The sequence below is a fragment of the Mesocricetus auratus genome, unplaced genomic scaffold (assembly GCF_017639785.1).
Source record: "Mesocricetus auratus isolate SY011 unplaced genomic scaffold, BCM_Maur_2.0 Super-Scaffold_15014, whole genome shotgun sequence".
NCBI classification, from domain to species: Eukaryota; Metazoa; Chordata; class Mammalia; order Rodentia; family Cricetidae; genus Mesocricetus; species Mesocricetus auratus.
The window spans coordinates 801517-828481 of record NW_024429186.1 but is presented as its reverse complement, the minus strand read 5'-3'; the positions used below and the strand labels follow the sequence as shown (position 1 = coordinate 828481).

General features: G+C 44.1%; 1 protein-coding gene across 1 annotated transcript in view; it reads right to left on the bottom strand.

Moving 5' to 3' along the window:
* Abcb5 (ATP binding cassette subfamily B member 5) overlaps positions 1 to 26965 on the bottom strand; it is a gene marked incomplete at its 5' end in the record, with an annotated part of 93185 nt that overhangs the window by 52744 nt on the left and 13476 nt on the right. The window contains 8 exons of the mRNA XM_040743387.1: positions 673 to 798; positions 3587 to 3697; positions 4005 to 4118; positions 4699 to 4876; positions 4954 to 5078; positions 8068 to 8239; positions 8316 to 8507; positions 19402 to 19456. Of these exons, the coding sequence (XP_040599321.1) occupies positions 673 to 798; positions 3587 to 3697; positions 4005 to 4118; positions 4699 to 4876; positions 4954 to 5078; positions 8068 to 8239; positions 8316 to 8507; positions 19402 to 19456 (1073 nt within the window). The remainder of the gene's footprint in view (positions 1 to 672; positions 799 to 3586; positions 3698 to 4004; positions 4119 to 4698; positions 4877 to 4953; positions 5079 to 8067; positions 8240 to 8315; positions 8508 to 19401; positions 19457 to 26965) is intronic.

The following is a 26965-nucleotide window of genomic DNA, read 5'->3' as shown; positions in this document are numbered from 1 at the left end:
TGTCATGGAAGAGAATCCCCAGTTAGAGGCAGCCAGCTATTAATAAGACTTTTTCACAGTGTATTTTTCACAGGCTGTGCCTGCATGGATTTAACCTCCACCAGATGTGTAAATCTCTAGTGGGTCAGCCTTCTAAATGTCAGCTGATCTACTGCCTAAACCTTGCGAATCTCATGAAAATTCCATTTTGTATGCGTGGCTTTTCTTTCCGTGTATGTGTGTACATGTTCTCGTGTGTGTGTGTGTGCGTGCGTGTGTGTGTGTGTGTGTGTGTGTGTGTGTGTGTGTGTGTGTGTAGAGGCCAGTGTTTGTGCATATGCACATGTATGCATAGAGACCAATGTTTGGGTGTCTTCCTGGATTACTTTATTTCTTAGTTTTTGATTTGGGGGGTCTGTCAGGGAACCCGGAGCTCACCAGTTTCTCCACAATGCCTGGCCAGCAAGCCTCAGAGATCCTCCTGTCCCCACCTCCCCAGCACTGGGATTGCAGCCGTACATCTGGCTAGCAAGCCTCAGAGGAACCCCCTCCTCCATCTTTACTTGCCTAGTACCGGGGGTTGCAGATATGCAAACTATGCCTGGCCTGTAAGTGGGTGCTGGGACCACATAGCAAACCCTGAAACACTGAGCCATCTCCCTAGTACCTCCCACCTGGTTTTCCTGTACTTACACAGCCTTCTTCCGGGTCATACAGCCTCTGCAGAAGCTGGACTGCTGTGCTCTTGCCACTACCGCTGGGACCAACCAAAGCTACTGTCTCTCCAGATTTAATCTTGAGATTGAGACCTTTCAGAATCTGTTATGTACACAGAAAATGAAACTATTAGATATGCTAGACAATAGTGTAACACAGCCAGAAAGTTAATCTGTAACTCTAAACAGAAAAATTCTTATGTGGCACATGAAAACAAATCAGGTCTCATATTTATTTGTACAATATTTCATTTATATCTCTAATAATATAGAGTGTAGAGTACAATATTTAAATTTTTCTCTATACAAAGAGATCTCATTTAAGAGTCACAGCAAACCATTCACATTTTTTGCTTTTTCATTAGCATATTTTAATTTTATAAAATAAATGGTTTCATTATGGCATTTTCTTACATACATATAATATATATTGATCATGTTCATTCCTCCACTGCTTTCTGTTTCCCTCTTCCCTCCGTCTTCTTGGTTTCCTTCCTCTTGCCAAATGAACTTCACATTTTTTTCTAAACATGCATGTGTGGTGTGTGTTCGTGTATATGTATGTTTGCATGTGTGCAGGTGCACATGCACGTGTGGCGTGTGCTCGTGTATATGTATGTTTACATGTGTGCAGGTGGGTGCACATGCGTGTGTGGTGTGTGTTCGTGTATATATATTTAAATAAGCACAGTGTGAACCCTCCAATGGGCCAACCAGAAAAGCTTTTTTTTTCTTTCAAGGAGATGAGCATCCTGGATTAATGTTAAGTGGTATTTCTCCCACATGAACTCTCACCCTCAAGTTGGTTTCTCTTCATTCCATGGAAGAAATGTGTGTCCTTTACTTAAAGCTGATAGGTTTAAAAATTAACTGTTCAGTCTCACAGAAAATGGTTATGTTCAGAAGTTAATTTAAAGTCTGGGGAGATGGCTCAGCAGGTAAAAAAAATGTTAGCCACATAAGCCAGATGACCTGAGCTCAATTCCTGGAACCCTTGTAAAAAAATTCAATGTAATAGATTTCACCTAGGAAGATCACAGGTCAGCTAGCCTTGGGTGTTCATCAAGTCAGCAGAAACAAGGGAGTAACTTATCTCGACAAGTTGGGAGGGGAGAACCAAGTCCTAAAAACTAAGCTGTCCTCTGACTTCCACCTGTGCAAAGTGGCAGGAGCCCCTTCCCACTCCCATGCACACACACACACACACACACACACAATTAATTTTAAAACAATTGTTTACCCAAATGCGGCGGCACACACCTGTTCAGAGTCAGAGGCCAACCTGGGCTGCATAGTGAAAACCCAGCTTCAAAATAAAGAAACAAAAGACTTGTTTAGAACCCAGAGACCATGGCTCAGAGCATTATAATGGCACAGCTGGTTGTCAGGGACCAGAAGCCAAGCTAAATGTGTATGCAAAATGAAGTCTAAAATGCTGTCAAGAGATAGATAGATAGATAGATAGAGAGAGAGAGAGAGAGAGAGAGAGAGAGAGAGAGAGAGAGAGAGAGAAACAAAACACAAAACAAAAACAAAACTGGGGCAGCAATGGTAAGTGACAAACAAATCTTAAAACAAAAGACTTTGATGAGAGACTTCCAGTAAAAAGATTAGTCAGAGGAAAGCAAACCACAAGAAAGTGGGAGTGGACATATCACTTTAAGGCAAATTCTGTAAGGCACATTAGAGGATAAGTGATCTCATCTGTCTCACTTAAAATTGTGCCCCCCTTTTCTCCTAATTATGAATTTGATTAGTAGCTTCCTTTTGTGATCTTTAACAATACTGCGTTGGGGGTGGGCAACAAGGAGAGTCAGTGCATTCACTAAATGTAAGAAAAAAGTTAACAGGAGAGACAGATGTGTTTTCTCAAGAGTATTTGTTTTTTTTTAAAAGATGAGTTTATTGAGTGCACTCCAAGAGGGCAGGAGGCTGAGCATTAGCTAGACTGTAGTCCCCTTTAAACTGTTAAAGGCTGAGTGAAAAGCGTGGGGCAGACTCGTGTGTGTGTGTGTGTGTGTGTGTGTGTGTGTGTGTGTGTGTGTGCGTGCGCGTGTGCGCGGGTGCATGTGTCTGGAAAGTAGGAGGAAGATTGTCGAAGACACAGTTGCTGATGAAGTAGAAGCTTCAAAGATGGGAGAAGGGAAGGCCTAGCAGGTGGGAAATACCTGCTAGGCCAGTATTTCTTGACAATAAGTCAAGAGCAGCTGGATAATATCCAGGTGCCACCAGGAGGTGGCAGCATTCATTAATCCACGGCATTTTGGTGTACTCAGAAATGGAGAGTGGAGGAAACACAGGGAGTTAAAAATGCCTATCAGTCAACTATAGAAGAGAGAGGTTGGAAAATATAAACCACTGTTCTGAGAGATATTTGCCCATTGCTCACCAGTCAGCCTAGCTATCAGTCTAGTTGAATCTCTAAGCCAGTAGTCAAAATCTGGATCAAAATTATCCCAGAGAGGGACTAAAGAGATGTCTCTCTGGGCAAGCACTTGGCATGCAAGTGTGAGGACTGTAGTTCAGTTCCCTGGCACTCATGCTACTTCTGGGAGGGGTGGAGAACAGCCCACCTGTAATACTGGGGTTTGGGAAGCAGCAACAGAAGATTCCTGTAGCAAGCTGGCTAGCTAGGCTGGATAAATCGGTGAGCTCTGGGTTGAAGTGAGAGACCATTCCTTAACATCTAAGTATAGAATGATAAACTAGGATACCAAATGTTGATCTCTGGCCTCCACAGACGTATGTACACATGTACAAGCACACTCCCACACGTGAACATGCATATATATACATACCAAACATACACAAGCAAAAGAATCTTTAAAAAATCCCCCAATAGAAGATTCTGGCCAGAAGATAATGTCAGAAAGCAGTTGAATTTAACCTACCTTGACAGATGGTCTTGATGGATAGCTGAAAGAAACATTTTTAAATTCTATGTTTCCTTCTATACATTCAGGTTTATATCCAGTTGTTGAAAAGTTATCTATATTGGGTTTCTTGGGGAAAAAAAACCAAAGAGACTGTTATACATCTTTAAAGGGCTAAGCTAATACTGCCTCTATCCCACAATAGTTCAGAGATGGGTATTAAGTTTCTTTTAAAATTTCCTTCCTGCTTTAGAAGTGCATGAAGTTAGACATGAAGTTTTCAATAAAAAAATTTCTCCACAAAAGAGATAAATGCAGTCTTTCATCCCATAACCAAATGGCCACTGTGGTCATTTTAGTGAAATGAACATGCCTGTCTTTGGGGCTCCTTCTTGCAATGAGGACAGCTATATTTCAAAGCAATGAGAACTCCTACCTTATCAATAACATGGAAAATATTAAAGGCAGCTCCCCGGGCTATGGCGAAGGTTTCCAAATGAGGGGTTGCAGATCCAATGCAATAACTACTGTGGATCACACTGAAGAAAACCTACAGAGACAGAGTAAACAATACTCACCCTTTTGCAGTTAGAAAGACAGTGTGGCCTAGGTCTCCTTCAAAAGCAGCAACTGCTCTTAACCACTGAGCTACCCCCCCATCCTCATGTAGCTTGTTTTAAATGAGGCTAAATGCTGGAAATGATAGAGGAGCAACAGAAGGATCCAAATTCCTGTAGGACTTTCAGTTAGCAACATCTCTGTGGACTGTGATTTAATCCCAGGAAGCCTGAAAGGAAAGGTCTCACTATAGACTAGCCATTTTTTATTGCTGGATTAAGAAAACTGTGTATATTCGTGGGGAATTCAATTATGACTGTGATTCTTCTGAAAACATGATGCTTGGCACAATGAGGGCACAAAGTATGTTGGATGAATAAATTACACCACATACACACACACACGCCCGCGCACGCATTTAAAAGTACATCCAAACCATAAGAAGGTAAAAATGTTTATCTGAAACATATTTGAAGAGTCATCCTCACTCAAAGTGTGATTTTCTTACTAAAGCCTACATAAGGAAAGATGATCTAAGCCTGCTGCTGCATTTGTTTTCAGACAAGACTTACAGCAAGAATAGTCCCGATGGTGTAGCCAGGCTCTCCACTGAATATCAAGGAAGTGCCATACCAAAAAGCCAGCCCATAGGCTCCATTTATAAAGAAGTAGACAACTCCAAGAGACAGTTTTGAAGCTATAGCCTTCTTTATGCCAGCATCCTTTGCATCTTTTAGATTCTGTGTGTACCTTACAAAGACAAAACACAAAGTAGCCTTTGGAGAAAACAAAACCAAGCACTTTTCGTCATAATTAAAGGGACAGACCTTTGGATTTCTTTCTCTTGGGCTCCAAAGGCCGTGACTGTTCGGATGGATGACAAGACTTCTTCAGCTACAGCCCCAGCTTTGGAATAGGCGTCCAGCTCCTTACTAGTCAAGGACATGACCATCTGCAGTAAACACAACCACCGTTAGGTGAAGAACGACTCTGCTATGGTTTGAATGCTAAATGTTCCCCCAGAGGCTCAGCTGATGGTGTTATTTTTGGGGAGTCTATGGGACCTTTAGAAGTAGGGTCTAGCTGATAACATTGGCTGTCACAGGTGGGTATAGCCCACTTTTGGCTTTATCTCTTTCTCTACTTCCTGGTCCTTGGAGATAGGAGGCCCAGCCTCTACCTTTCCTGCCATGGTGAACTAAAACAAACTCTGAGTTAGAAATAAAACTCAGTCTCTCTTGGTTTTTTTTTTATATGCCACAGTGCTGTGGGAAACCCTTTTGTACACTGTGAAGATTTGTTGTTGTGACTGGTTTAATAAACATGCTAACTGGCCAGTAGCTGAGTGTTGGGGAAGTCCTGTGCATTTGTCAATAAAGCACTGTCTGGCCTATAGGGAATCTAGATAGGAGGGACTAGGAGTCCAGGAGAACTCTGGGAAGGATAAACACAAGGGGTCAACATGTAACGCCATGGGGTAGGAGCCCGGAACTATTCTCCAGTAAGATACATACTTAGATTAACAATTATGGGGTAATTACTTAAAGCAGAGCTAGCCAGTAAGAGACAAGCAAGGCCAACCGCTTCATAACTAATATAGCCTCCTGTGTGTTTATTTGGGACTGATGCGGCTCTAGAACCAGGCGGGCGGGAAAGCGTCTCTCAAGGAAATAGCTTCTCTTAACAGCTGAGCAGGATAAAGTTAGGGGGGTAAAGCCAAACTGAGCATGATGGAATGAAGAAGGGCAGAGAGAGAGGAGTCACCAGACAGACAGACAGACAGACAGTGAATTTGGACATACAAAATGGGATAGAAGTAAAGGCCAAGAGCTTGCAGCAGTCAGTACACAGATCAATAGAACTGGGTTAAGTTGTAAGAGCTAGTTAGTAATAAGCCTGAACTATTGGCCAAGCATTTATAACCCATAGCCTCTGAATGCTTATTTGGGAACTGGTGGGCTAGAGAGAAAAGTCTGTTTACATCACAGCAATACAAAACTGACTCCAATGGTTAGTTTTAATTGTCAGTTTGACATATCTAGAATTATATCAGCCTGGTCTATGAGCATGTTTATTGAGTGTATCCTGATTATATTACTGGAGGTGGGTAAGCCTGCCCATTACAGGTGGCTCTATTCCCTTGGCAGGTGGTCACAGGTTGTGTGGAAAAGTGTGGAGGGCCCTAAATAAGGATAGCATAATAAAAGCCATCTTAATATTCCTACTGTATTCTTAGAGACTAACACTTAGTTAAGTTTCTGTTTCTCTGTTCCTGCTTATCTTCCTGTACAGCATATTTTCAAGGCCTGCAGTCCAGGCTCTCACGCCCTTCTGCCTCCTGGCCCACAGTCCAGACTCCCACAGCTGCAGACTTGTGTCCTTGGAACACACCCTGCCAAGGAGAACTTCTGCTCCCCTGTCCTTCTGCTACCTGCCTTACTTAAGCCCTGTTGGTACTTTAAATAAATGAGACATGATCAGAATACTGTCTTGTTTCCGTCTCTCGTGTCTCTTGTCCCTCCATTCTCACTCCCTCTCCTAGGGTCCCCATTGACTGACCCTGTGGGCCGGGGCAGAAAAGGAGAAGGCCGACCACAAGCATGCACACATTTTTCTCTCTCTCCCCTCGACTGCAGCTTTGACGTCCCTGCTGTGTTGGACAGCAGTCTGGAACTGTGAGCTAAAACAAACCCTCTTCTCCAAAGCTGCCTTTGTCAGAGTAGCTTTTCACAGTAACAGGAAAGGAAGCAGGGCATTAGTCAATAGAGAATAGAGGCAATGACAATTTATAGGGCACTTAACCCACATACAATTTGAATCCTGAGTGGCTTTTCATTACCCACTATCTAAATCCTTATCTGACTTTTTCTTCTACCAGTGATGCTCCACTGTTTTCTCTGTGTATTTTAAAAAGGCTTCTTTTAGCTGTGGAAAGTTCTACTGGTATGACGAGGGGTATCTGACTTGGAAAAGGACATTAGAAACATTTGCTTTATGGTCACTGGGAATCAATGAGCCTGATTTGAATTGATTTTTTCCCCTATGCACAAAGAAAAAATTCCAGGGGCTATAGGTCACACGACTATGGCAGGAAGAGGAGCTTGGTCTCTCACATGTATGGGAAATGGTCTTATAACTGTTACTGTTCATACATGCTGAAGGATGCTCAGTAAATGCTTTATGTCTCAACACTAGGAGGTGAGATTGACAGTGAAAAAGGAGATGGTGGGATTATCTGCTTTCTCAAAAATATGAAATAACAAGCAGCCCTTCCTCTATTATGAACCATTTGCCATTCCTTTTGTAGTTCTAATTAGCAAAACAGTTCAGTGAGAGGAACCAGCAGCAATGCCACTTCAAGCTGGACATTGATATTGTCTACTCATGTAGCAAGGTACCTGTTTCCAAAACACCAAAGTATTGCAGCTGGAGTGGATTTGGTAAGCTTGAGTGGCTGGTAAAGTCATGGAAGGCATAAATTGAATACTGATGTCTTAATTGGGGTTACTATTGCTTGATGAAAAACCAGGACCAAAAGCAACTTGGGGAGGAAAGGGTTTATTTTGCCCACAGCTCCATTTAAAAGTTCTACCCAGTGCTTTCAACTACTATGCATCCACTGGAGGGTTTTCGAATACACAGAACTCTGTCAGCAACAACCAAATGTCCAATGTGCTGTCATCATTCTCTATCTATGCTACCTACCCTTTGAAGCAGCACTAGGCTATTTTTCCTGTTAGTAAGATATTGATGAAAATCACATCTTAGCCATTTGATTTGAAGATGTAGAGGTGATTACTGGTTAAAAGGTCGGAGGTTGATAATCTCTCTTGTGCTTTGGGACACATGCAGAATAAACAGAAACACCCATCTCTCTACTGAAGATTGGTTAGACATTGTGCTCATTCTGCTGCTGCCAGGACCCAGTCTAGCTTGCTTACCTTGGAGCACATTGCTGATGAGGCTATTATGAGAGGAGATGTGGACAGAATCACCAGGGAGAGTTTCCAGCTCTTTATCAAGCTCATCACCAGGCCAATGGAAAACCCAGACATGTTCTGAAACAGCAGAGCGATCTTATCTCCAATACCATCACAGATTTTGTTGATGTCACTGAAACAAAGACGTTCCAGTGATTCAGTTACACACACACACACCAAGTCCACATACTACCTACTACTTTCCTTACCCAGCCATGCGAGTGTTAAGTTCACAGATGTCACTGCCATCAAACCAACTGATGTCTTGTGCCAAAATTGAATGAAAAAACTGTTTTCGAATTCTCGTGGTTTGCCGGGCTGCGGTTATGACCCAGAAGGAAATCTGTATATAGCCAAAAATGAGGGCAGAGGCTCCTATCCCAACATAATACAGAGTTAACCTGAGGGCAGAATGATTGCAATATTAGGCGGAAGCACAGACTTCCCCTGTGATAAGACAAACAAGACAAAAACCATCAGCAACTACCAAAAATAGGAAAAGAAATCTAATACATGGCAAAATTTATTCTGGAACCTAGAAAGTAACTAAAAACACCAATAATAACAGAGTGAACAAATACTGAATAGTATTCTAAGTTTCTCTTTACAACATCTAGAGCATATGTTTGACATTCTTAGTAGAAATCAGTACTTTAAAGCATGTCTGTCCTGTCTCCTTTCAGTATTGATAATGCTTTCAGGTGGAGAAGATACACTGAGGTAAGTAAGGTAGGTATAAGGGGAATAGGAGTGGAGAGAAAATGTTACTATTCACAAACAACTGACAGAGGGTGTGTGTGTGTGTATGTGTGTGTGTACATGTGTGTATACATATATATCACTCATTCTAAAATTCTCTGTAAGGAGCTTACATTAAGGTAATATATACAAAGGTTAAACTTTGCTGGTGGTCATTTTAGTGATCATAATGATATAGAAGAGTTGAAAGGAATGAATGTAATTGACCCCCATAAACTCAGAGGGAGTGGCACTATTAGGAGGTGTGGTTTTGTTGGAGCAAGTATGGCTTAGTTGGAGGAAATGTGTCACTGTGGAGGCAGGCTTTGAGGTCTCATGTATGCTTAAGCCAGGCCCAGTGTCTCAGCCCACTTCCTGTTGACTATGGGTTAAGAGGTAGGGCTCTCAGATCCTTCTCCAGCACTAGGTTTGACTGCATGCCACCAGGTACCACCATTATGATAATGGACCGAACCTCTGAAAACGTAAGCCAGTCCCAATTCAATGTTTTTCCTTTATTAGAGTTGCCATGGTCATGGTGTCTCTTCACAGCAATAGAAACCCTAACTAAGCCAACACCTAAGTAGGACGATAGGTAAGAAATAGGGCCATTTAATAAACCACATATAGGGAATGTACTATGTGAGAGTCTAGGCTATAGTCATGTGCAATACAGGCACTGCCATTCTGATGGGAAGACAGGCAGGACACAAAGAGAAGAAATAATTTCAGGTGTACTTGAAGCAAGTAAACAGGGGCTAGGCCACAGAATAACTGGCATACAAGCATGGGTTGGAAGAGCTAACATAGATAATAAAGTGCTTAAGAAAAGTTTATTTGAGGAATTAATATTAGAGCTGGGATCTAAAATGTGAAGCAGAGCTGATCATTAAAAACCATTAAGAGGAGCCGGCCAGATAACCCAGTGGGTAAAGGTGCTTGTCACTCAGCTGACAACCAGAGTTTGATCCCTGCAGCCAATGTGGTAAAAAGGGGAGAACAGATTCCCAGGAACTGACCTGTGACCTCCACACACATAGCATGACAAGTGAGTTATCTCTCTTCACTTCCTGCTGTGTGTGTGTGTGTGTGTGTGTGTGTGTGTGTGTGTGTGTGTGTGTGTGTAAGTATTCTAGGGAGAGAGAAGAGATTTTTCCTGGGATGGACAAAATGGACAATTGTTTGACATGATCTAAGAACATGTTTAGATAGATGACTAGGAAGGAGAACAGGGCACAACACTTTTAGAGATCGTGTACTCTTTCCACTTTGTTCCAAGGGAAGTGAAAAACCATCAGGACAGCCAGGCACAGGGTTGCCCTAAATTTCTGGCCTTTGTAAAAGACCACTCTGGCCTCTTTGCAGAGAATGTGTAGAAGTTGATAATAATGAAATCAGGGAGGTTCTGCAATGAGCCAGGGCTTAGACGAGAACCGTGGCACCCAAGGTATTAAAAAAATGTAGAAAAAATGCTAAAGGTGTTTGCTACTAAGCCTGATGACCTGAGTTTGATCCCTAGAAATCACATTATAGAAGGAGAGAACTGATTCTCACAAGACATCCTTTGACTTACACATGCTCATAGTGACATGTACACACACACACACACACACACACACACACACACAATCTGTATCGCCTAGGTATATTTTGGAAACAAAATTTTCAGACTAATGGGACCTTCAGACAGACAGACAACCTTCTTTGCCACACATGAAGACAACCGGAAGACTGTAAAGAAAAGCAGCACCCCCCCTGCCCCGTACTATTTCTAACCCCTTTAAATTCCATATTCCTTGGGAAATATGTCCTGCTTCTTGATTGTCAGCCTGCGCACCCATCCTTGAGCTCAGTGACCCTCAAAATTCCTAACAGGGAGGGGGAATCTGAAGAGCTTTACCTGGGGCCTTCTGTATCTATGGCAATGCCCTCTTTACATGGGAGTCTCATCTGCAGCCCTCCTCTCCTAGAAGCAACAGATCGACCCTGGCGACCCCTTTACTATGACACAGGTGCTTTGACTTCTCAGTGCTTTGTATTTTGTGCTTATAATAATAAAGCAGTTCTTTTTTTTAAAATATACCCTTCCAAACAGAGTGGACAATAGGACCGGGTACAAGAAATGAAAGAGGGGAGACACCAAAGATGATTTCCTGGCTTTTAGTTGAGTGGTGTGGTCAGCTGCGTGCCATTCTCGGACATGGGGGACTAGGAATATTATAGATTTTCAGACATTATCAAGAGTTCTGGTTTGGAGATATTAAATGTACTAAAACGGGTGTCTGAAGACTAAAGGGCTAGAGAAGGCATTAGGATGGAGATGAAATTTGGAAAGCCAAAGAGCTTCCAGGCAGAATTCCAACAAGCAGGCTGAGTGAAACCATTCTGAGAGACAAAATACTAAAATGTAGGTCCAGAAAATGACAAGGACTGAACTCAGGAATTCTACAGGCAGGTGGTATTTGGCCTGGAGAGAAAGCCTGTAAAGAAAGTAGGGAAGTGGTTAGAAGTCAAGGGAATTAAGCATTTGGTAAAACTAAGGGATAAAATAAGACTGGTACTCATTGAAGATTTAAATGCAGATTTGTCTAGCACTAAACTTTGTTTTTATCTCCAAAGTGAGATAATTGTTGTCTGGTGCTGAGATTTAGAAAGCCTGCTCTGCCATCTTAGTTCAGCTCTCTGCACAAAACCTCGTCATCCTGATGGTCTTATTTTTTGTGTTTCTGTTTATGTCTTTGCTGTTTATGACCAGTCCCAAGCATCAAGCTGAAGTGGTATCCAGTGGCATGGTGGTACATGCCTTTAATTCCATCAGAAGGCATAGGGCAGGAGGACTGCTGTGAGTTCAGGCTAACCTAGTGTACGCAGAAATTTCCGTGTTGGTCAGGGATACATAGTCAGACCCTGTGTCAAAAAACAAACAAACAAATACTAATAGCTTCCTTTAAAAAAATTGACAAAGACATCCTAAAATGTATGTAGGAGTATATAGGGCTCAAAATAGCCAGGATAGTTTAGAAAAGGAAGTTGTTCTAGAACTTAATTTCTGATTTTGTTTATTTGTTAACTAAAAAAAAAAATACCATAGTAGAGAAGAAAACAGTATGGTGCTCATGTGAAGACAGATGTATCGATAATAACAAAATTTCAGGGGCTAGAAATTAATCCTTACAGTGACAGATAGTTGGCTTTGAGCAAAAGTAGCAAGCTGTGTGGTTGACAAAGTACAGCCTTGTCTTTAAAAAAATTCTGGGACAACATGTGAGAAAGATGAGCTTAGACTCTTCCTTAGTCACTAGTAAACTCAAAATGGACCACAGGCATACAAGTAAGGTCTAAACCATGAAAACTTCTAGGAATAAAAAAAAGAAACCATCAGTAACTCTGGGGTGCTCAAAGGGTTCTTAAATCCAAAAGCACAATCCGTAAAAAACAAAACAAAACAACTCAATAAATTGAAATTCCTCAAAATGTAATAAACCTTCTGTGTTTCAAAAGAAGCCTTTGAGAAAATGAAAACACGGTGAGAGAAAATGTTGTCTATCAAATCTGAGAAAGAACATGCACCCAGAATTTATAAAGAGCTCTTTCAGCTCAACCATATGAGAGTGTCACAGTTTAAAAAAAACATGTATGTCACAGAACATCTGTCAAGGGGTGCACTGAGGACATGAATTTGGAATTTTATTTAACTTCAATTAGTTTGTGTCTATGTAGACACATGTGGCTGTGCCTAACATATCAACAGTGCATGGTGGCACGTTCTTGGAACTTTTCCCTTGGATGGAGGTTACAGTAGGAAGATGGTGAGTTCAAAGCTGCCCTATGTGGAGAGTTCTAAGCCCCAGTCGTACAGACTGTTTTAAACAACAAGTAAATGAACAGTCAAGGCCCAGAAGAAAATACTAGGTGTCACTCTGGTCTCTTGGAAGACTTTGAAAATTTCAGTGTGAAAGTATCGAAATCTAGTGAAAAAGCCCATTAAAGAAGAAACATTTTAACTCAGCATGTAGTGGTTAATAAAGTCAAGCCTACTATTTATCTCATAATTTACAAAACAACGCCTTTATGATTTTTTTATTATTCAAGCTTTGTGATTGTTAATCTGAATACAACTCAGTCTCAAACTTTATTTTTGTTAAAATTTCATTTTAAGAATTACTTGCTTCACTGTATTCATTCAAGTCATCTTCTTCATCACTTCCTTATTCACTCCTTGCTTTGTTTTTTTCTTTTGGGAATGTTGAGCATCAAACCCAACGCCTTACATGTACTAAGTTCTTCCAGTAAATTCTCTTGTTAGCTCATCTTTTAAATTTGAAAATTTAAATTGAATTTTTCTATAATGGTTGAGAAGAAAATAATTTTAGATGAAGGAAAACAAACCCTTTACCCTCTGAGAGATGTACTTTGGTTCCTAGGGTCAAAACTGGCATAAAAAAAAACACAGATCCTCACAGTTTTTCTGTTGGTGACAATGTTGCCAAATAAAACTCAGAGAATATGACTACATACTTTTCATTTTTCTGTTCTTTTGTATGTGTAAATTTATATATATATATATATATATATATATGTTCACATACACATGTGCCTTCACATACCAAGGCCAAAGGTCAACATTAGTTGTTTTCATCCATTGCACTCCAACTTATTTTTTGAGACAGGGTCTTTCACTGAACTAGGAGATTGCTGATTTGACTAAAGTGTCTTCCTAGTGAGTCCCAGGGATCTGTCTGTCTCCCGCTCCCCAGTGCCTGCTTTAGCAAGGGTGGTGGGGATCTGAACTCAGTTCCTCACACTTGCACGGCAAACACCTTACTGAAGGAGCCATCTCCCCAGACTCATGTCCTTTAAGTAGATGGGGGAATTATATAGAATGAAAGAAAAGCACATTTACTTTAACCAATTATATATTGAAAGACCCTGGCCCAGTTTAAACAGGCAGCTGAGGCTTATGGAGAATTCCGTTCCCCCACAGCTGCATAGTCATTGCCTATCAGAATGGAGCTCAGTCCCAAGGACACAGGCTGCCGGGTATCTGCAGGTGGCCGGATGGCCAGCTCAGCAGGGTTGAGCAAGCACAGAGACCAATTGTTCCTCAGATAGGGCCAAGGCCAAGACTTGAGTTCCAAAGAAAAACCTCAATTGCCCAATCAGGGTCCTGTTACTAGGCTTCTCGCTTCTGTACTGCGCTTTTTGCTATAAAAGAACCCCTGAGTCCCCAGCTCGGCGCGCTCAGTTCCCCGAGACTGAGACGCCCGGGTACCCGTATGTCACCAATAAAGCCTCTTGCTGTTGCATCCAAGTTCGTGGTCTCACTGTTCCTTGGGTACGGGTCTCCCTTCCGTGAAAGTATCCCTATTGGGGTCTTTCATTTGGTGCATTGGCCGGGAAAGTTTGAGACCCCCGCCCAGGGACCACCGACCCACTTCTGGGAGGTAAGAATTGTCTGGACTCAATTTCTGTTGTCTGCTGTCTGTCTTTGCCTGTTATTTTCTCGTGCCTGCGTCTGTAGTATACAGCTGTATGCATCTGTATCTGGCGGCACCGAGGAGGAACTGACGAGTTCGTACTCCCGACCGCAGCTCCAGGAGACGTCCTGGTAGCGTCTGGAGTCCTTAAGGACTCATCTGGGTTAGGGGTAGATGTCTAGGAATCTGCCCCGTCTGTTTGGGGAAGTCCCGCTGGCCGAGGGATTTTCCATCCTTGTAGGGGACGAGGACGGGAGCACGAGGCCCCCGTCCCCGAGCCCATCTGAATTTTTTTGCTTTCGACTTTGCGTCAAAGCCGTGCAGCGAAAATCTGTTTGTTTGTGTTTCTTGTCTGTTCGTCTGTCTTAGTGTCGTTTGTCATCGCCCTCGAGGAAATGGGCCAGACAGTTACCACTCCGCTCAGTCTGACCCTTTCACATTGGCAACAGGTTCAGGAGTACGCTCACAACCAGTCTGTTGATGTGCGCAAGAAGAAATGGATCACCTTTTGCTCTTCTGAATGGCCAACCTTTGATGTTGGCTGGCCACGAGATGGCACCTTTAACCCTCAAATTATCTTCCAGGTGAAAGAGAAAGTCATGGATCCTGGGCCCCTCGGCCCCGCCACCGCCGCAGCTGCAGGCACCGCTCGGGCTGCGGCTCATCCCGGTTCGCGTTCAGCGTCCCGGCCGCTGCGCGAAGGGCGCCCTGAGTGTGACGGCGCGACCGGCGGCGGTGCGAGGGGAGCTTCGTCTGCCTCCCTGCGGCCCGCGCGGTGGACCGGGTACGGACAGAGAGCGGCCACCGCGCCCCTCGCCCCGCTCCCCGGCGGCCGCTCCGGCCCTTCCGGGCGGCGCCGCAGCCTCAGCCCGCTCCGGATTCAACCGCCCTGCCCCTCCGGACGGGCCACGATGGCCAATTACAATACTGGCCGTTCTCTGCCTCAGATCTTTATAACTGGAAAAATAATAACCCTTCCTTTTCAGCAGACCCCGTGAGACTGACTGATCTATTAGAATCGGTTCTCACTACCCAACAGCTTTTGCAGGTCCTCCTAACTTCGGAGGAAAAACAGCGGGTCCTTCTTGAAGCCCGGAAGAATGTTCCTGGGGCAAATGGACAACCTACACAGCTTCCAAATGAAATTGATGCTGCTTTCCCCCTTGACCGCCCAGACTGGGACTTCACCACTGAGGCAGGTAGGACCCATCTACGTCTTTATCGCCAGTTGCTTGTAGCGGGTCTCCGAGGGGCAGGTAGGAGCCCTACAAATTTGGCCCAGGTAAGACAGATAGTTCGGAAGGCAGAGGAATCGCCAGCCACATTTTTAGAAAGACTTAAGGAAGCTTACAGAATGTATACCCCATATGACCCTGAGGACCCCGGGCAAGCCACTGGCCTGACCATGTCTTTCATCTGGCAGTCGGCCGCAGACATCAGAAACAAATTACAGCGGCTGGAGAATTTACAGGGTTGTACTCTACCAGATGTATTAAGAGAGGCGGAGCGCATCTTTAACAAGAGAGAAACCCAGGAAGAGAGGGAAGAGAGATGGAGAAAAGAGGATCAAGAAAGGGCAGAACGTCAGAGACGGGAAATTGAAGAGAGGGAGATAGCGAGGGACAAGAAGCGTAACAGAGAAATGACTAAACTGTTGGCCACAGTAGTCGCAGAGCAGAGACAGGATAGGCAGAGAGAGGGACCAAGGGGGCCTCGCCTAGAAAGAGACCAATGTGCATACTGCAAGGAAAAAGGACATTGGGCCAGGGAGTGCCCCAAGAAACAAAGAAGGACATTTCAAAGACCCAAAACCCGTTCTCAAACCTCCGACCTCCTGAGCCTCGAAGGTTAGGGAGGTCAGGGCCAGGAGCCCCCCCAGCCGCTGAACCGCCTGGATGCCATCGGCGGGAAGCAGTATCGATGGACCACAGACCGCCAGTTCCACCTAGCGACCGGTAAGGTGACGCACTCCTTTTTCCGCTGCAGTCCTCACAAAGGACTCTCACAAATTGACTTTGGGGCAGCCTTTGACTATCTATGCCCCCCCTGCTATGGAGGCGGTCATCAGGCAGCCACCGGGCCGCTGGCTCACCAATGCCAGGATGACCCATTACCAGACTCTGTTGCTGGACAAGGACCGAATTCACTTCGGGGCTCCGGTGACCCTAAACCCCGCCTCGCTACTTCCCTTTCTTGGGGAAGCAGAGACTCATGACTGCTTGCAGGTCCTGGCCGAGGTCCATGGGACGAGAGCTGACCTCACGGATCAACCCCTTCCCAACCCCGACCATGTCTGGTTCACGGACGGAAGCAGCTTTGTACATCAAGGGGAGGGAAGGAGGCAAGGCTGCGGGAACAGCCGCGCGGCGGTCGCGCGGGCGCGTGCTGTGGGGGGATGGAGCGGGGTTGCGGGTGGCTTCTCCCGGGCGGGGCGGAAGCGCGCCGATGCTGAGCGCGGAGGGCGGAAGGAGCAGCGGGCGCCGCGCGGCCCGAGGCCGGGAGCCGAGCGGAAAGCCGGCGCTGCGGTAACAACTGAACTGGAAACCATCTGGGCCGAGGCCCTGCCGCCGGGAACATCGGCCCAACGAGCAGAGCTGATCGCTCTGACCCAGGCCCTGAGGCTGGCAGAAGGTAAGAGACTCACTGTCTACACAGACAGCCGCTACGCCTTTGCCACGGCCCACATCCATGGTAAAATCTATAGACGAAGGGGGCTACTAACCTCCGAGGGCAGAGACATTAAAAACAAAAAGGAAATCCTGGCCCTCTTGGGAGCTCTGCACCTGCCAACCGCCCTCAGTATCATACATTGCCCAGGGCACCAGAAAGGCGACAGCCCAGTCGCCCGGGGAAATCGGAGGGCAGACCTGGCCGCCCGGGAGGCTGCCCTGGCCATGGAAAACAGCAGTCACTTCCTTCAGGCAGCTGTAGTCCCTGTAACAAATGAGGCTTCCGAGAAGACCTCTCCGTCATGGGACTATGAGATAGAAGACATCAAGGCCATGAAAAGACTGGGGGCGACCCGAGTACATGATGGTCTCTGGACCTATCAAGGAAAAACTGTCCTTCCCCGCCTAATGACTAGATATCTGATTAACCGCCTACACTAACTCACTCATTTGAGCCCCAGGAAAATGCGAGAACTATTAGCCCGGGAAGAAAATACCCGCCACCTGTTGGGAATAGAAGAATTACTAAAACAAGTGACTGAGCGATGTGACGCCTGCACCCGCGTAAATGCGACCAGGCTAAAGCTACCCATGGGGACTCGAGCTCGGGGGCACCGGCCTGGGGTGCATTGGGAAATAGATTTCACAGAAATCAAACCAGGAAAATATGGATACAAGTACCTCCTGGTTTTTGTTGACACCTTTTCGGGATGGACTGAAGCTTACCCTACCAAGCATGAGACGGCAAAGGTGGTCACCAAGAAACTTCTTAAAGAAACCTTCCCCCGTTACGGAATGCCACAGGTATTGGGGACAGACAACGGGCCTGCCTTTGTTTCTCAGGTAAGTCAGTCTGTGGCCACCTTATTGGGGATTGATTGGAAGTTACATTGTGCTTACCGACCCCAAAGCTCAGGACAGGTAGAGCGAATGAATAGAACCATTAAGGAGACTCTAACTAAATTATCGCTTGCAACTGGCACTAAAGACTGGGTCTCTTGCTCCCCCTTGCCCTCTATCATGCCCGGAATACACCGGGCCCCCATGGCCTCACCCCTTTTGAAATTTTATATGGAACCACCATTCCCTTTGTTCAGTTCTTTGACCAAGATATTTCTGACTATGCCAATTCCCCCTCTCTTCAAGCTCACCTGCAGGCACTCCAGCTGGTCCAGCAGGAAGTCTGGAAGCCCCTGGCCCAAGCCTACCAAGACCAGAGGAGACACCCTATCGTCCCCCACTCCTATCGCGTGGGAGACAGCGTTTGGGTCCGACGCCACCAGGCTAAGAACCTTGAACCCAGCTGGAAGGGACCATACACGGTCCTGTTGACCACCCCTACTGCTCTCAAGGTGGACGGGATTGCTGCTTGGATACACGCCTCGCATGTAAAAGCTGCCTCCCCTGAGGATCCGGACCCAGGATGGAAGGCTCAGCGCACTCAAAATCCTCTAAAGATAAGACTCTCCCGAGTTGTTTGATTGCCTTCTTATGCTTCATGCTTACCTTTCCCCTTATTGAGGGAAGTCCTCACCGAGTATTCAATATTACTTGGCTGATAACCAATCTGGGGACGGGACATACTGCAAACCTGAGTTCCCAACTTGGGGCTCTGACAGACACCTTCCCCACCCTGTATTTTGATCTATGTGATCTGGTGGGGGAGGATTGGGACCCCTGATCATTATACTTTTGGTTCTGATGTTTGGGCCATGCATCTTAAACAGACTGACCCAGTTCATAAAAGAAAGGTTATCGGTTGTACAATCCCTGGTCTTAACCCAACAGTACCAGCAGCTAAAACAAAGGGATCTCGAGATGGCAGAAACTCCTGAATGAAAGATTCCATTCAGTTACAAGAGCAATGGGGGAATGAAAGACCCTGGCCCAGTTTAAACAGGCAGCTGAGGCTTATGGAGAATTCCGTTCCCCCACAGCTGCATAGTCATTGCCTATCAGAAGGGAGCTCAGTCCCAAGGACACAGGCTGCCGGGTATCTGCAGGTGGCCGGATGGCCAGCTCAGCAGGGTTGAGCAAGCACAGAGACCAATTGTTCCTCAGATAGGGCCAAGGCCAAGACTTGAGTTCCAAAGAAAAACCTCAATTGCCCAATCAGGGTCCTGTTACTAGGCTTCTCGCTTCTGTACTGCGCTTTTTGCTATAAAAGAACCCCTGAGTCCCCAGCTCGGCGCGCTCAGTTCCCCGAGACTGAGACGCCCGGGTACCCGTGTGTCACCAATAAAGCCTCTTGCTGTTGCATCCAAGTTCGTGGTCTCGCTGTTCCTTGGGTACGGGTCTCCCTTCCGTGAAAGTATCCCTATTGGGGTCTTTCAATATAACATGAATAATTAAGGTTTCCAGTTTTTTTTCTTATACAAGAGTCAGGAACTTAATTCTTCATTTGGACTTACCTAATGATATCTTCATTGAGCTTCTCTTGAGACTGAGAACAGTTCTGAGAGTTCGCTGTAAAAAAATAGTTGCCCTCTTTTAATTATAAAGGAAATTAATTAATAATTAGCCGTAGTGTTCTGTAAGTGTCCCTCCAAACCAAATACATAATTTTTTGTTTGCTTGCTTGCTTTAATAGAAAATGGAATCATAGTTTCATGATCCTTTGCTGTGAGAACTATTTCTTCTCTCAAGAAATATTTTCCCAAAGTGAGACACAAGAAGTAACACTGACCTTGTAGTTCGAAAAAAGAGTTCTCTAGGGCACCTTTAAGAGCTACCTGACAGCCAGGAGAGTTACAGCAGCAGCATCCCAAGACTATGCCTTTTAGATTTAAATTCAGCATGTCCCAGAAAAAGATTTAGAAAGTTCAAGAAATGCCAGTTCATGTGTGGAAGTTCTAAAAGTTGTCTTGGCAAAAAATGGACACAAATCTAAGAGAACCACATAATAAAACTGTTTGAAACAGTCTGGAGGTGGTGGAACACACCTTTACTCTCAGCACTCAGGAGGCAGAGGCAGGCAGATCTCTGTGAGTTTGAGGTCATTGTGGTCTATAGAGTGAGTTCTAGGACAGCCAGGGCCATGCAGAGAAACTCTCTCTTCAAAAAGTCAAAAACCAAACCAAAATCAAAACAAAACAAAAACACCAAATAACCACCCCCAGAAAAACCCCAAACATTTCAATCAATGCAATTTTTTGTGTGTATTTTTATTTCATGTGTATGAGTGCATTACCAACATGTATGTGTAGCGCTTGCAAGTCAGGTACCCATGGAAGTTGGAAGAAGGCATCAGATTGCCCTGAAACTGTGTTGTGCTGGGAACTGAACCCATGTCCTCTGCAAAAGCAGCAAGTGCTCTTAACCACTGAACTACATCTCCAGCCCCCAAACATCCCTTTAGTAATGTGTAATATAATCATATACATATCCGAAGAACTTATCTAAATCCAAACTGCTCTTACGCTCATCGTGGTGATGGTTAGTCACAACTGTCGCCTTGATTAGACTGAGAAATGCTGGGGAAACTAGAAAAATACACTGTGTGAGTCTGTGAGGACATTTTATAGGACAATTGTTATGGGACAACTGAAGGGGTAGCCTAGCCCTGAATGCAGGCAGCAGTACTATCCAACAGGGGCCAGGGTGTGACAGAAGCAGAAGGAAGAGGTGGCCACAAGCTTGCTCTCTGCTCTCGCTGCCTCTTACCCACCATGAGGTAAGCATTTTTGCTTTGCTGTGCACACCACCACACCCATTCCCTATGATGTTCACCTTTACCACAGGCTCACAGCAAGAAAGCATACCACCATGGCCCAAACCTTTCAAACCATGGTCAAAACAAAATTTTCTTCCTTTTTATAAACTGTTTATACTGTTTGCTTGCTTGCTTGCTCATTTAGTGTGCATTTAGGTCAGAATACAGATTGCAGCAATTAATTCTTTCCTTCTACTATGTGGGTCTTGGAGATCGAACCTAGGCCATCAGATTCAGCAGCAAGCGCTGTTATAAATATGGTGCAGGGTGGAACCATGGCAGATCCCATGGTGGGTGAGGCACAGGCATGCCAGGCAGACAGAGTTTAAGTGGGAAGTTTTATTGGGGGAAAGGGAAGGGAGTGGGGAAAGGGAATGGAGAGGGGGGAGAGGGAGAGGAAGAGAGAGATTGAGAGAGAGAGAGAGAGAGAGAGAGAGAGAGAGAGAGAGAGAGAGAGAGAGAGAGAGAGAGAGAGAGAGAGAGAGAGAAAGCTAGTTGGGAATGACAGGGACTCTTGAAACCTCAAAGCCTGCCTGCAATGACACACTCCTCCAACAAGACCATACCTCCCGATGATCCTTCTCTGACAGTTCCACCAACAGGGAATCAAGGAATGCAAATGCATAAGTCTACGGGGGCCATTCTCATTCAAGCCTCCACAGCAAGAAAGGCAATTACAGGACACCTCAAACGAAATGAACACCACGAACAAGACTGCCTTAGGATGCTGGGTTTGTCACTGAGAGTTGACCGTCAGTAAATATCTACTCAGTGAATCAATGAGTCAACATGTACAACAAAAGCAATTTAGCTTCCATCACTTAAATACAACTGTCTTTGTATTGGGGGCACAAAGGTCTTTTTGCCCACAGATCACTAGGGAAACCAGGGTTGTTAAACACACAGGGGCCTCTTCTCAAGGGAGGAGATAAAACACTTTCCTGCTCGGAGTGGATATTGTTAATGACCTTGTGACCTTTCTGCTACCTGTGGCAGCAGACCTCACCCCACCCCCATCTACCTTGTGCTATAGAGGCAGACCTCACTTAAACCCCCCAGAAAGTTTATCCCAGACTCTCTTCCTTCTCTTTACCTATAGATTCTTGATTCACATACACTTTGTTTTTTTTTATATTTTATTTTCCAGTTTAAATTTAGATAAGAAACGAGGTTGCTTCACAAGTCAGTTCCAGGTCCCTCTCCCATTCCCTCCCCTCCTCCCGTGCCCTCCCCCCAACCCCCCCCCCCCTGTTATCCCCTCATTCCCCCAGGGAGGGTGAGGCCCTCCATGGGGGTGTCCATAGTCTGTCATTTCATATAGGGCAGGGCCTAGACCCTTCCCCAAGAGTTCAGGGTGAGAGTGCACCTCACATTGTTCTATGGGAGTCCAAAGTCCGTGTGTATACTTGGGATGGGTACTGATCTGCTGCCCAAGGCTCAATAGATTCCCTAGGCCTCCTCACTGACACCCAGATTCAGGGGGTCTTGATCAGTCCCATGCTGGATTCCCAGGCTGATGCCTGGGATTCAAGAGTTAACCTTCATCTGGTCAGCTGTTTCTGGGGGTTAAACCAGCCCAGTCTTAATCCCTTTGATCATCAGTCCTCCCTCTCTGTTACTGGCTTTCTTGAGTTCAGCTCAGTACTTAACCAAGGGAGTCTGCCTCTTTTTCGATCAGCCACTAAATGAAGTTTCTGTTTCCCAGACTCTCTGGCTATAGGACTGTAGGCTGGCACTCCCCAGATCTATGTCTAAAATCCATATATGAGAGAGTACATGCCATGTTTCTCTTTTTGTGACTGGGTTACCTCACTCAGGATGGTTTCTTCTAGTGTCATCCATTTGCCTGCGAATCTCATGATTCCATTATTTTTTTCTGCTGAATAGTACTCCATTGTGTAGATGTACCACATTTTCTCTATCCACTCTTCGGGTGAGGGACATCTAGGTTGCTTCCAAGTTCTGGCTATTACAAATAGAGCTGCTATGAACATAGTGGAACAGACATCTTTGTTGTATGAATGGGCATCTTTTGGATATATGCCTAAGAGTGGAGTTGCTGGGTCTTGTGGTAGGTTTATTCCCATTTTTCTGAGGAATCTCCATACTGATTTCCAAAGTGGCTGAACCAGTTGGCACTCCCACCAGCAATGGAGGAGTGTCCCCCTTTCGCCACATCCTCTCCAGCATAAATTGTCATTGGTGTTTTTGATTTTAGCCATTCTGACAGGAGTGAGATGGTATCTCAGAGTTGTTTTGATTTGCATTTCCCGGATGGCTAAGGATGTTGAGCACTTTCTCAAGTGCCTCTCAGCCATTTTAGACTCCTCTATTGAAAACTCTCTATTTAGTTCTGCAGCCCACGTTTTAATAGGGTCCTTTGGTGTTTTGGAGACTTGCTTCTTGAGTTCTTTGTAAATTTTGGAGATCAACCCTCTGTCAGATGTGGGATTAGTGAATATTTTTTCCCATTCTGGGGGCTGCCTTTTTGTCTTGCTGACTGTGTCCTTTGCCTTACAGAAGCTTCTCAGTTTCAGTAGGTCCCATTTATTAATTGTTGATCTCACTGTCTGTGCTACTGGTGTTATGTTCAGGAAGCTGTCTCCTGTACCAATTCGTTCAAGGGTACCACCCACTTTCTCTTCTAAGAGGTTCAGTGTGGCTGGATTTATGTTGAGGTCTTTGATCCATTTGGACTTAAGTTTTGTGCATGGCGATAAACATGGATCGATCCACATTCTTCTACATGACAGTCTCCAATTATGCCAGCACCATTTGTTGAAGATGCTTTCTTTATTCCATTGTATATTTTTAGCTTCTTTGTCAAAGATCAGATGTTCGTACGTGTGTGGGTTAATACCCAGGTTTTCAATTCGATTCCATTGGTCTACCTGTCTATTTTTGTGCCAATACCAAGCTATTTTCAGGACTATAGCTCTGTAATAGAGCTTGAGGTCAGGGATGGTGATGCCTCCGGACGTTGCTTTGTTGAACAGGGTTGTTTTGGCTATCCTGGGTCTTTTGTTTTTCCATATAAAGTTGAAAATTTTCCTTCCAAGGTCTGTGAAGAATAGTGCTGGGATTTTGATGGGGATTGCATTGAGTCTGTAGATTGCTTTTGGCAGGATTGCCATTTTTACTACATTGATCCTACCTATCCAAGAGCATGGGAGATCTTTCCATTTTCTGAGGGCTTCTTTAATTTCTTTCTTTAAAGATTCAAAGTTCTTATGATACAGGTCTTTCACTTGTTTGGTTAGCGTTACCCCAAGGTATTTTATGTTGTTTGTGGCAATTGTAAAGGGTGATGTTTCTCTGATTTCTCTTTCAGCCCTTTTATCATCTGTATATAGTAGGGCTACTGATTTTCTTGAGTTGATCTTGTAGCCTGCCACTTTGCTGAAGGTGTTAATCAGCTGTAAGAGTTCCCTGGTAGAGTTCTTTGGGTCATTGATGTAAACTATCATATCGTCTGCAAACAGTGAAAGTTTGACCTCTTCCTTCCCAATTTGTATCCCCTTGATCCCCCTTTGTTGTCGTATGGCAATAGCTAGAACTTCAAGTACCATGTTGAAAAGGTATGGAGAGAGTGGACAGCCTTGTTTTGTTCCTGATTTTAGAGGAATTGCATTGAGTTTCTGTCCATTTAGTTTGATATTGGCTGTTGGTTTACTGTATATAGCTTTTATTATGTTTAAGTATGTCCCTGTTATCCCAGATCTCTCCAAGACCTTTATCATGAAGGGGTGTTGGATTTTGTCAAAGGCTTTTTCAGCATCTAGTGAGATGATCATGTGATTTTTGTTTTTCAGCTTGTTTATATGGTGGATTACGTTGATGGATTTTCGTATGTTGAACCATCCCTGCATCCCTGGGATGAAACCTACTTGATCGTGGTGAATGATTGTTTTGATGTGTTCTTGGATCCGATTTGCCAGTATTTTATTGAGTATTTTTGATTCAATGTTCATGAGGGATATTGGTCTGAAGTTCTCTTTCTTAGTTGTATCTTTGTGTGGCTTGGGGATCAAGGTTATTGAAGCCTCATAGAAAGAGTTTGGCAAAGACCCTTCTGCTTCTATTGTGTGGAACACTTTGAGAAGAATTGGTATAAGCTGTTCTTTGAATTTCTGGTAGAATTCTGCACTGAGGCCATCTGGACCTGGACTTTTTTTGGTTGGGAGAATTTTGATGACAGCTTCTATTTCCATAGGGGTTATAGGTCTATTTAAATTGCTTATCTGTTCTTGATTTAGTTTTGGCAAATGATAGCTGTCCAGGAAGTCATCCATTTCCTTTAAATTTTCGAATTTTGTGGAGTACAGGTTTTCAAAGTATGACCTAATGATTCTCTGCATTTCATCAGAGTCTGTTGTTATGTCCCCCTTTTCATTTCTGATTTTGTTAATTTGCGTGTTCACTCTCTCCTGTTTGGTAAGTTTGGACAAAGGTTTGTCTATCTTGTTGATTTTCTCAAAGAACCAACTCTTCGTTGCATTGATTCTTTGTATTGTTTTCCTGGTTTCTACTTTATTGATTTCAGCCCTCAATTTGATTATTTCCTGGCATCTACTCCTCCTGGGGGAGTTTGCTTCTTTGTGTTCTAGAGCTTTCAGCTGTGATGTTAATTCTCTGGTATAACTGTTCTCCTGTTTCTTCATGTGAGCACTTAGTGCTATGTACTTCCCCCGTAGCACTGCTTTCAAAGTGTCCCATAGGTTTGGGTATGTTGTGTCTTCATTCTCATTGAATTCGAGGAAGTCTTTAATTTCTTTTTTTTTATTTCCTCTTTGACCCAGGGATGGTGCAGTTGAGCATTATTCAATTTCCATGAGTTTGTAGGTTTTCTGCAATTTGTGTTGTTGTTGAATTCTAATTTTAAATTCTAATGGTGGTCTGATAAGATGCATGGAGTTATTCCAATTTTTTTGTAGCTGCTGAGGTTTGATATGCTGCCAAGTATGTGGTCGATTTTTGAGAAGGTTCCATGTGGTGGTGAGAAGAAGGTATATTCTTTTTTATGTGGATGAAATGTTCTATAGATATCTGTTAATCCCAGTTGGGTCATTACTTCTATTAGACCCTTTGCTTCTTTGTTGAGTTTCTGTCTGGTATTCCTGTCTAGTGGTGAGAGTGGTGTGTTGAAATCTCCCACTATAACTGTGTGGGGCTTTAGATGAGATTTAAGTTCTAATAATGTTTCTTTAACGAATGTGGATGCCTTTGTATTGGGGGCATAGATGTTCAGGATAGACACTTCATCTTGGTGGGTTTCACCTGTGATGAGTATGTAATGACCTCCTTCATCTCTTTTGAGTGATTTTATTTTAAAGTCTAGTTTGTTAGATATTAGGATTGCTACCCCTGCTTGTTTCTTGGGTCCATTTGATTGAAAAATTTTTTCCCAACCTTTAACTCTCAGGTAATGTCTGTCTTTGAGGGTGAGGTGTGTTTCTTGTATGCAGCAGAAGGAAGGGTTCTGTCTTCGAATCCATTCTGCTAGTCTGTGTCTTTTTATGGGTGAGTTAAGGCCATTAATATTGAGGGATATTAATGACCATTGATTGCTCATCCTTCTTCGATTTGCGATGGTTGTTGTTGGTGGAATTATGTGTGGAATTTCACCCCTTTGTTCTTTTGGCTGTTGGTAGAGAGGGATTCTCTAATGCTTATGTTTTTCTGGTTGTAGTTAGCTTCCTTGGGTTGGAGTTTTCCTTCCAAAATTTTCTGTAGGGCTGGGTTAGTGGACACATATTGCTTGAATCTAGTTTTGTCATGGAATATCTTGTTTTCTCCGTCTATAGTGATTGAGAGCTTTGCCGGGTATAGTAGTCTGGGCTGGCATCCATGGTCTCTTAGTGTAGGTAGAATATCTATCCAGGACCTTCTGGTTTCAGAGTTTCCATGGAGAAATCAGGTGTAATTCTGATAGGTCTGCCTTTATATGTTACTTGACCTTTTTCCTTAGCTGCTCTTAATATTCTTTCTTTATTCTGTATGTTTGGGGTCTTGATTATTATGTGACGAGGGGATTTTTTTTTTTTGTGGTCCACCCTATTTGGTGTTCTGTAGGCTTCTTGTACCTTCATTGGCATGTCTTTCTTAAGGTTGGGAAAGTTTTCTTCTATGATTTTGTTGAATATGCCTTCTGCCCCTTTGAGGTGGATTTCTTCTCCTTCTTCTATACCTATTATTCTTAGGTTTGGTCTTTTCATGGTTTCCCATATTTCCTGGATGTTTTGTGTTAAGGATTTGTTGGATTT